The sequence below is a fragment of the Rhinoraja longicauda genome, chromosome 6, assembly GCF_053455715.1.
Source record: "Rhinoraja longicauda isolate Sanriku21f chromosome 6, sRhiLon1.1, whole genome shotgun sequence".
Lineage (NCBI taxonomy): Eukaryota > Metazoa > Chordata > Chondrichthyes > Rajiformes > Arhynchobatidae > Rhinoraja > Rhinoraja longicauda.
The window spans coordinates 26,007,506-26,018,662 of record NC_135958.1 but is presented as its reverse complement, the minus strand read 5'-3'; the positions used below and the strand labels follow the sequence as shown (position 1 = coordinate 26,018,662).

Genomic DNA, 11,157 nt, shown 5'->3' with positions numbered 1-11,157 from the left:
TCAAAGACAATTGCCAGTTCTCTGTTTAGTTTAGTTTACTTTAGAGACAGAGCACGGACATCGGCATTTCAGCCCAAGTCTGCAGACGAGTAATCCCAGCGCACTAACACTATCCTACACACACTAGGGGTCATTTACAATTATACCAAGCCAATTAGCCTACAAACTTGTACGTCTTTGGAGTGTTGGAGGAACTCGGAGATCCTACGGGTGCTGTCTGTATGGAGTTTGTATGTTCTCCCTGTGACGTGCAAGTTTGTAGGCGAATTAGCTTCTAGGAATTATTCCTAGTATGTAAGATAGAACTAGTGCATGGGTGATTGTTGTTCAGTGTGGAGTCGGTAGACTGTAAGGCCTGTTCCCATGCTGTATCTATAAACTAAACAAATCTATAAATGAGCAAGACACAACCGATGGGCAAATAGTGATATTCAATGCTAGCCTTGTCTGCAATATCCGCATTATGTGAACAAATAGATCTTGCTCCAGGTAAGAGGCTGGATTACTGACATACATTACCCTGCCCCAAACCAGTCAACTCCTTCCACCATGTTTCCTCAGCCCACAGGATCACATTCCCCAACACAATTCATTCTAAGTGGCATCAACTTCTCCCAAAGAGAACAGACTTGCCAAAAAGGCCATCAGGCGTGAATAGCTGGTGACCACACAGCAGGAGACATGCCTCGGGTCAAAAACACATCATTCAGAAAGCAACTTTATTCTGATACGTCCACTGAAGCATAGCATTGAATTATCCATCACTGGAATGTTAAAGTGTGATGTACACACATGGAGTTGACAGGAAGGCTCTGTGCAGTATTAACCTAATATAATGCCTGGACTTTTATGTATCAATGGCTTCTTATGTACTGGTGTTTCAATGCATTCATCTGGAATATTCTGCTCTCAACTCTGGAAGGTAAACCCATGCTTTTCATTATAAGGTCGTGTGTACAGGTTGAACAAGTAGTTTGTTTGGTTTACGAGTGTCCATTTATAAATAACGATCGCAGGCCAAGTTCCTCAAGCAGGAAGCAGACCAGTTTGATCAGACTTGCGCTTCCCCTCCATTGATTACAGAGGTGCGAAACATGATATCAGACGTCTTTTCTTAGGCTCCAGGGATGGTGCCTGAAAACTGCAAATTGGACCTCATGGATGGCATGAGTTGATTACCACGTTGAATTACTGGGCAATAAAGTGAAGGAATGGGACTGATTCTGATGGCCAGCAGAGGTTTGTTTGGATAAATCGTCTCTGATATCATCAGGAAAATTGAATCCTCTAAGAACCACAATATATTGATTATTTATGATACTCCCTTTAGTTGAAATTACTCTTCAAGAAAGGATGTATCACAAAATACTGGAGTAACTCAGTAGGTCAGGCAGCATCTAGGAGAGAGGGTTTATTCACAAAATGCTGGAGTAACTCGGTAGGTCAGGCAGCATCTAGGAGAGAGGGAATGGGTGACGTTTCGGGTCGAGACCCTTCTTCAGACTGAAGAAGGATCTCGACCCGAAACATCACCCATTCTTTCTCTCCTCGATGCTGCCTGACCTGCTGAGTTACTCCAGCATTTTGTGATACCTTTGATTTGTACCAGCACCTGCAGTTATTTTCCTACCCTTCAAGAAAGGATTTTCTTCTGGTAGCACTCTCTCTTGCTTCGCGAAACCGGAGCCAATAGATATTACCAGAAGATTTCAAACCAAAATATTGGACTCCAGTTTTCAGTGAAATCCAAGATAGCATCAATTTTCACAATATTTGCACTGACTCAGTACATTTCCCCTCAGAGATTTGTGTTCTACTATAGATCCTCAGATTGTATTACTATTGCACTAAACAGCGTTTCCGTGTCAAGAAAATACGTTATATCTGCAAACAATTTCTTTATTCAATTGGTGAACATCGTAAACATCATCCAGAATCCATTTAGCCCAATACCAGGAGTGCCTAAAGACCAATGTCCATACCATGAAATTGTGTCATCCATGTCTCAAATCTGACCACCATAGTGTTTACATTCGTGACAAACGCATTTCAATTAATTTGTTTGCTTTTGAGGTACGCAACAGGGATTTTCAACCGAGGTGCTTCAAGAACGTTTGTGAATAACCTTTGGGATCCAGGGTCAGTAAAACAGTGCGTGGACTATCAAACAAGAGTTTGTGGTTGCTACTGAATACTTAATGATTGATTGATCGAGTTGTTGAGCATTGCAGATCCACATTCGTGTCCTTCAAAAAGTTTCATCACCCACTGAACCATGCAGTGATCACTTTGTCTTGAGATCCTCCATTTTATTGGCAACTAGAATTGTAATGTAAACGGTGGGAAATGTCTTATAAAGAGCAGTTAAACCACTACGACCGATGGCCTAATGTGACAGCGTAGGCGTGAACAGATCTTCAGGCTTCCCTGAAGCTACTCACTTTAGCTTTATCATCTAAGGTTACATGTCTGAATGTCATTGTGCCTATGCACTCCAGTCCACTAGACTCCAATGGCTAGAGTAGAGACATTATCTATCACTCATGAGCCACGCAGGGCAAGAGTTCACAACGCATTATTCGGAGCCGCCCACAGGTCAGACCTCAGACCCACCATCCTGTGTCGTCTCACTGAAACATGGTCTGAGTCAAGCCATTCCGCCGGAAGTCCTCCGCCATCTGTTTGGAGTGTCGGATTTTTCCAGAGAGCGCTTCAAATAGGTCATTTTGATCAACGGCCGTCGCTACCTTGTAAATAAATTCCTCCAAGGACTCCAAGCAGTTCAAACCAAGGTTGACTCCACAACCTAGAACAGGAAAATAACACTCAACAGATTTTTGAGATACTACTTTATTCACAAAATGCTGGAGTAACTCAGCGGATCAGGCAGCATCTCAGGAGAGAAGGAATGGGTGACGTTTCGGGTCGAGACCCTTCTTCAGACTGATGTCAGGGGGGCGGGACAAAGAAAGGATATAGGTGGAGACAGGAAGATAGAGGGAGATCTGGGAAGGAGGAGGGGAAGAGAGAGACAGAGGAACTATCTAAAGTTGGAGAAGTCGATGTTCATACCACTGGGCTGCAAGCTGCCCAGGCGAAATATGAGGTGCTGTTCCTCCAATTTCCGGTGGGCCTCACTATGGCACTGGAGGAGGCCCATGACAGAAAGGTCAGACTGGGAATGGGAGGGGGAGTTGAAGTGTTCGGCTACCGGGAGATCAGTTTGGTCAATGCGGACCGAGCGCAGGTATTGAGCGAAGCGATCGTCGAGCCTGCGCTTGGTTTCGCCGATGTAAATAAGTTGACATCTAGAGCAGCGGATGCAATAGATGAGGTTGGAGGAGGTGCAGGTGAACCTTTGTCTCACCTGGAAAGACTGTTTGGGTCCTTGGATGTAGTTGAGGGGGGAGGTAAAGGGACAGGTGTTGCATCTCGTGAGGTTGCAGGGGAAAGTGCCCGGGGTTGGGGTGGTTTGGGTAGGAAGGGACGAGTGGACCAGGGAGATAAGGTGGGAACGGTCTCTGCGGAACGCAGAGAGGGGAAGAGACGGGAAGATATGGCCAGTGGTGGGGTCCCGTTGTAGGTGACAGAAATGTTGGCAGATGAATAGTTGGATCCGCTGGCTGGTGGGGTGGAAGGTGAGAACGAGGGGGATTCTGTCCTTGTTGCGAGTGGGGGGAGGGGGAGCAAGAGCGGAGCTGCAGGATATAGAAGAGACCCTAGTGAGAGCCTCATCTATAATGGCAGAGGGGAAGCTCCGTTTCCTGAAGAATGAGGACATCTCTGACGCCCTAGTGTGAAACACCTCATCCCGGGCGCAGATGCGGCGTAGACGGAGGAATTGGGAGTAGGGGATAGACTTTTTGCAGGAGACCGGGTGGGAAGAAGTGTAGTCCAGATAGCTGTGCGAGTCAGTGGGTTTATATGAAGATTATATTGGAGATATTTGAGATTTATGTTTGAGATACTACTGATCCTCAGAGGTGCATTGTACTACTGTCACATTATACACCATCTCCGTGTCAAGAAAATGCATTATATGTGCAAACAAGTTATTTATTCAAGCAGCGAACAGCATGGACATAATCCAGAATCCATGTACCCCAATACCTAGAAACAAAGAACCGCAGAAGCTTGTTAATACACAAAAGGACACAAAGGGCTGGATTAATTCAGCAAGGTCATGCAGCCTCTCGCAAGAAATTGGCTAGGTGACGTTTTGGGTCGAGACCCTTTTTCAGGCTGATCGCAGAGCATTGGGGGAGTGGGGGGGGGGAGTGTCGGGGTGGAGAGGAAAGCTGGAAGAGGGGAGGGCAGGACAAAGTGAAACAGGTAATAGGTGGACACAGGGGAAGGGGGCAGGTTGGCAAATGGTTGGAACAAAGGCCAGAGATAAGAGGTGTGAGACAGAATTGAATTGCGAGTTCTGAAGCCAGAGGGAGAAAGGTAGCTGGAGGTGGTGCAGCGGAAGAAATAGACGGGAGTCCAGGTGGGCACAGTGGAGGGGAAGGGGGAGAAAGTGGGTGAAGAGGCCATGTTGTGTGGTTAGTTAGGGGTTACCTAAAATTGGAAGTCAATGTTGACTCAGCAGGTCAGGCAGCATATCTGGAGAACATGGATAAGTAACGTTTTGGGTCGAGAAGCTGACGTTTCAGATCCTCGTGTCTGAAGGAGGGTCCCGACCCAAAACGTCACCCATCATTTTTCTCCAGAGATGCTGCCTGACCCACTGAGTTACTCCAGCACTTTGTGTCTTTCTTTGGTATAAAGCAGCATCTGCAGTTCTTTGTTTCCACCATCCCATTGCCTGGCTGTGCGCTTATCAAGAGAATGATCGACAAGCCAAAATGAAAACTTTTATAAAAGAAACAGTTTCCCCTTCATTGCACGATTACTTTACCTGTGTCAAAGTTTAAGACTCTGGCTGCTTCACCTTCTATGGTGACCACGACGTTATCGCCTTCAATGTAAGCTGCCGTGATCCTCCTGTGTGACAACAGGATTTCAAATAACCTTCGGCTGCACCGTAGAAGGTGAATTGTCAGGTCGTTCACCCGCGGCTCAATGCCTGTTTTGTACGCATTGAAGGACTGATGAAATATATTCTTCATTATCTGCAAGAAAAATAGAAATCTGCAGTGAGATGCATCTCAACATCTTCTCCATCGATGTAGAGAAGCACGGTACGGAGCACAATGGCACACTTGGCAGAGTTAATGCATCAGAGCTTTCTCAACCTTGTTTCCATCCTGACATCTGGTGCTCTCTGCGACCACAAGGGTTTCCCTCGGATGCTCCCATTTCTGCCCAAGTCCCAAAGCCGCACGGATCTTAGAGGTGTACAGAATCATGAGACGAATAGATCGGGTAGACGCACAGAGTCTCTTGCCAAGAGTAGGGGAAATCGAAAACCAGAGGGCGTCGATTTAAGGTAAGGGGGGGAAGATTTAATAGGAACCTGAGGGGTAACATGTCCCCACGCAAAGGGTGGTGGGTGTATGGAACGAGCTGCCAGAGGAGATAGTTGAGGCAGGTACTCTTGCAACATTTAAGAAACATTTAGACAGGTACGTGGATAGAACAGATCTAGAGCACGCAGGGAAGTGGGACTAGTGTAGATGGGTAGATGGGGCATGATGGTCGATGTGGGCAAGTTGGGCTGAAGGACTTGTTTCCATGCTGTACGACTATGATTCGAAGGTTAAGTGGACACCATATATTGCCTCTCGTGTGTCAGGGAGTTAGGTGGGGATGACAGGAGAATAAAAATTGTTTTTCTCTGCTTGCCCCTTGGCACACTTTAGCCATCATCTCTTACTATTTAATCCTTCCTTTTGGCCAATCATACCTTTCCTCTTTAATTTATCCTCTCCTATTTCTCCACTTGCTTCCAGCCTCAGTCACCTCATCTTTTCCAGTTCTGGCAATCTACTTAGAGAACTGCTCAAATGGAATTGGATTGTCTTCGCTGTGGTAGGGTAAACCTGGATTGTTTTCTCTGAAGCATCAGAGTCTGAGGTTCAACTTCATAAAAGTATATAAAAAATGATCAGAGGCAAAGATAGGGTATAAAGAATCAAAGTCTTTTTACCGGGGGTGGAAATGTCAAATATTAGATGGCATCATTTTAAGACGAGAGGGGGGAATTTAAAAAGGCAATACGAGGCATTTCTTTATTGCACAAGGAGAGTGCAAAGGGTCTGCAATGCACTCCCAGTGGTGGTGGTAGAAGCTGACACAATGGCAACATTTAAGAGGCATTTGGACAGAAATACAAACAGGCAGGGAAGAGGAATATAAACCATGTGCAGGATGCTCCCCCGTGTCCCGGGGAGCCGCGTGCGCGGCGGGAGTGTCCCGGGGAGCCTTGCGGGCCCGATCCACCCACCGAACCGCGCCGCATTAGACCAGAGCGAAGACCAGAATGCGCCCTGGTAGGACCAACTCGCCCCACAAGCTTCCCAGGGGACTCTAGCGAAGCCAGGCGGCGACAATAGACAATAGGTGCAGGAGGAGGCCATTCGGCCCTTCGAGCCAGCACCGCCATTCAATGTGATCATGGCTGATCATTCTGTATCAGTACCCCGTTCCTGCCTTCTCCCCATACCCCCTGACTCCGCTATTCTTAAGAGCTCTATCTAGCTCTCTCTTGAATGCATTCAGAGAATTGGCCTCCACTGCCTTCTGAGCCAAAGAAGCCTTGGTGGTGGGAGCGGGGAACTCGGCGGCGGTGGCAGGCGCCTTGGCAGCAGCATGGGCCATGGCGGCAGCGTGGGGCCTCACGGTCGATGAGCGTGAGGGGGGAGGGGAAGGCAATGGGGACCTGGCATGAGGGGACCACCGTGAAGAACAACGGAGGACCCGGCCTGGGGGGGGAACCGCCGTGAGGAATGGTGGGAGAACAAAGGGGGATCCAGTGTGGGGGAGGGAACTCTAGTTTAGAATCCTCTGCCCAGTGGATGAGTCTGTGTTTGTTTGTTTGTTCATTTGTTCCGGTGAAGGTGCTGTGCACACAGCAGCCAGCCAGCCAACAGCCGCTTGTCTTTTTCTTTTTGTTTTCACTTTTTAATTTCAAGTTTTTGTGTACATTGTGTGTTGTGACTCTCGGCTGACCAATTTCCCTCTGGAGATGAATAAAGTTTATCGTATCGTATCGTATGCTGGGTTTAGTTCAGACCAACATTGTGGTCAGTGTAGATGGAGGCCTGTGCTGCACTGTTCAATGGTCTATATTGCTACAAATTTTATCTGCTCAGAAAACAGGACAGTTTTACAAATGTAGAAGCCAGGAACTGCAGATGCTGGTTGACAAAGAAAGACTCATTGTGTTGGAATAATTCAGCAGGTCAGGCAGCACCTCTGGCGAACCTGGATAGGTAACGTTTAGTCTGAAGAAGAGTCCCAACCTGAAATGTTACCAAACCACATTCTCCAGAGATGCTGCCTGACCCATAGAGTTACCCCAGCACTTTAATATAGTTTATTTTAGAAATATTTTAGACCCACTGAGTTCGCGCCGACCATTGATCCTCATATACTAGCACTATCCTATACACTAGGGACAATTTACAATTTGACCGAAGTCAATTAACCTACAAAGCTGTCTGTGTTTGGAGTGTGGGTGGAAACCGGAGATAACAGGAAGAACGTACAAACTCCATCGTCAGGATCGTACCCGAGTCTGTGGCACTGTAAGGCAGCAGGTCTACCATTGTGCCGCCCCTTGTTTTGTTTTTTACAGTTTTACAAATGTTATCACAATGGTATCGAGTGATAAGTGATCCACCTTCTGATGACACCAGAATTACAGCAGCCAGAATAGTTCACAAAAGGTGGAATTAGAACAGGGAGGTCTTTGTCGCTCTGCTGATTAAAAATAGGCCAATTGGTCACTTGTCGATCTCTCCTATCACTTATTGGTGTGCACCAGTCCACATCAAGGCCTTTCACCCCAACTATACGTACCAAGGCATTTCTATTGTGTAGTCTCGTTGTCAGAAAATGGGCAATTGAGTTCAGCAGTTATTAAAAGCCGATTAATGTTTCCCAGTTTGCCTTACCTTGAATATGTTGACCATTAGTATGTTGTTATAGATATTGGTTATGGCGTTAAGTTACAAGCATTACAAGCATGATTAGATTTCAAAAACAATTCTGAAATGCTTCAAAACAAAAAAAAACCCTTTCAAGCCATTCTCTATAAATGCAGGTTTTTGCCTTTTAATAAAAGGTTGCATGATTAAAGGCTTCATTTTTTTTCTGGCGCTACTTTCAGGATTAGATAACAAGTTTTGGTTAACTAGAATGATACTTGGTTGTGTTAGTGCGCAGGATCATCAATGCTTTTACCGGAGCTGTCCGAAGCCAATTGTTTCATCGAAACATCCATCAGGAAACTCACTGCTAAGGGAATAGCTCCACTCCTCACATCACCACAGCAAGGAGCATCTGTAATTGCAGATTCTGTATGATTGTATTCAACCCTCAGGGCTTCATGAATCATTGCTCTCAAGCCGAGAAAAAAATAGCAATAAGAATTGAAAAGCAAACAATTGGTTGCAACCAAGTGGCTGCTTCTTTCCTCCCACTGTAATTGCACATAAAGACAGAGCTGCCATTTTTTTCCATTCACTTTAGGTACACTTAATCCGACATAAAGAGACACAAAGGTCAGTGCCACAAAGGGTTGTCATCTTATCAAAAGCTCGAGCTAGGGGAACCAAGGTATATGTCAGTGGCTCTGACTAAACTCACATCTCACCGCTCTGTCATAGAAACTTAGAAAATAGGTGCAGGAGGAGGCCATTTGGCCCTTCGAGCCAGCACCGCCATTCATTGTAATCATGGCTGATCATCCACAATCAATAACCCACGCCTGCCTTCTCCCCAAATCACTTGATTCCACTAGCTCCTCGAGCTCTATCTAACTCTCTTTTAAATTCATGTAACTGTCCTTGTAACTAAATTGACTTCAAGGTGACGTGGAAAGGGACATCTATTTTTACGTTCTGGAACAAAGCAAGTTTGACATCAATTGGCATGAGACGAGGCAAATGTGATGTTAGCCCCTAAAGGACTTAACGTTTAAAAACACCTCCTCAAAGATGCCCCACAAGTTCTAACATCGATCAATATTTTGTCAATTTGGCTGCTTGCGAGCTTAACTCCCACTGTTCATCCCAAATCAGACAAACTGTCACAATATTGATGTCTGCTGTGATTTACGTGATTGCGGAGTTTCTCTGGGTCAGGTTGACATCTCATTAACGTGCACTTAATAGGCTCATGCTCTACCAGGAATGTCAATAGAGCCAAGAGTGTTTGTATTGTAATATGTCCCGAAACAGAACAATGACATTCTTGGGTATTCTAGTTACTGAATCAGGTGGTGATGCATCCAGTCAATATGCTCCTGTACAACGGTCGAAGTTCAAGAGTGTATTCGTCGACATATCAAATCTCCTCAATCTTCCAAGGAAGTAGAAATGTCGATGGGCTTTCTTTATGATTGCATCAATGTGCTGGGTCCAGGACAGTTCTTCAAATATATGTAAGCCCAGGAATGAAGGTTTTGACTCTCTCCATCACTGTCCAGTCAATGAAGATTATGTGCAGTTTGCGCTCTTGATCTAAGGAAGGGTAAACTTGCCACAAAAAGCAGCACAAGAAAATTTACCTGATTAGCTCTTGCCATAAAAGGATTGTCAAATTGGGAGACATTAGTTGAGCAAGCCAGTGTTTAGAAGAGATCTCACTGAAGCGTACAAAAATCTAACAGGGCTGAACAGAGTGGATGAGGGGAGGATACCAGACAGGTCTAGAACAAGATCTCAATCTCAAGACTAAGTATTTAAGATAATAAATCTTTGGAGTTCTCTACTGCAGAACATGAAGGAGGCCAAGTCATTTAATATGTGAGAGCTTGGATCCATTTCTGGATAAAAAAATTGAAGACATGTGCAGAGATAGCAGGACTATGGTATTGAGATAAAGATTCAGCCATGATCATATTAAGTGACAAATCTAGTAGATTCGTAATTACCATTATTGATACCAGTTTAATTTTAATTAGTTTTAGTTTTAATTTTATTTTGGGCGGCACAGTGGCACAGCAGTAGAGTTGCTGCCTAACAGCTCCTGAGACTCGGGTTCAATCCTGACTCTGGGTGCTGTCTGTACAGAGTTTGTACATTCTCCCTGTGACCGTGTGGGTTTTCTCCGGGTGCTCCGGTTTCTTCCCACACTCAAAAGACGTACAGGCTTGGTAGGTTAGTTGACTTTGGTAAATTGTAAGTTGTTCCCAGTGTGTCAGATAGTGTTCGTGTACAGTGTGATCGATGGTCATCATGGACTCAGTGGCCCAAAGGGCCCGTTTCTGCACTGTATCTCTCAAGTCTAAAGTAAAATCTAGTTGATTCCAAATAATAAGTCCTATGGTGACCTAAATAATAAGTCCCATGCCAAACTTCCTTCTCTAAATCAATTGACCAAGGTTTTGAAGGTCCTCTTTGTAATGCCTGTTAAATTCTCCTTATAGCTTTAACAATCCTGAATCAGGAATATTCATGGAACATCTTAACTGAAAATAAAATTTGTTATATAAAAGGTGAAATATTACTGTTTGTCTCAACTACCCACACAATGGATTTTTTTTTCACCTCTCACTCCTGAATGAAACTTGGAAACCAAACTGAGAACTTAGTGATTAATGAGACAATGCTTTCTTATCAATTGCCACTGAACAATACTCATCCAACCCAATAGCTTTTTTAAAACACTGATGTTTATTCTGACTGTTCAACGGCTTTCTGCAACCAATTGCTAGATTAATGATAACCAACTGTGGCAAATGCCAAACTCTTACAAAGCAACTCCAAAAGATTAATTATTTTATGGAATCAAGATACAAGTTTTAATTCCACATTTCTCATTAAGCCTTAATATTCACATTTATTGAACCTGCTTCATTCTGCAGGAGATTAATTTTCTAAATCTGATATCAGAATTACATTGAAGTCAGGACGTGATCCAATATTCTCTCAAACTCCAAGTGAACTTCCACCAATGGTAAAGAGCTTGATTAACAAGCCCAGTGTGACGCAGAGATCAGACCGGCATAAAGTCAGAGCCTTGTAGCTTGTCCATGCCGACCATGTT

The 11,157-nt window shown here is 44.8% G+C and overlaps 1 protein-coding gene across 2 annotated transcripts in view; it reads right to left on the bottom strand.

The window, feature by feature from the left end:
* Positions 1–1,900: 1,900 nt before the first annotated feature.
* The window catches only part of LOC144594836 (uncharacterized), a 70,102-nt gene continuing 60,845 nt past the window's right edge, over positions 1,901–11,157 (bottom strand). For both annotated transcript variants that reach the window (XM_078401740.1, XM_078401741.1), the window contains 2 exons: positions 4,901–5,114; positions 1,901–2,806 (listed from right to left, as the gene is read on the bottom strand). In XM_078401740.1, the coding sequence (XP_078257866.1) occupies positions 2,628–2,806; positions 4,901–5,114 (393 nt within the window). In that variant the 3' untranslated portion in view covers positions 1,901–2,627. The remainder of the gene's footprint in view (positions 2,807–4,900; positions 5,115–11,157) is intronic.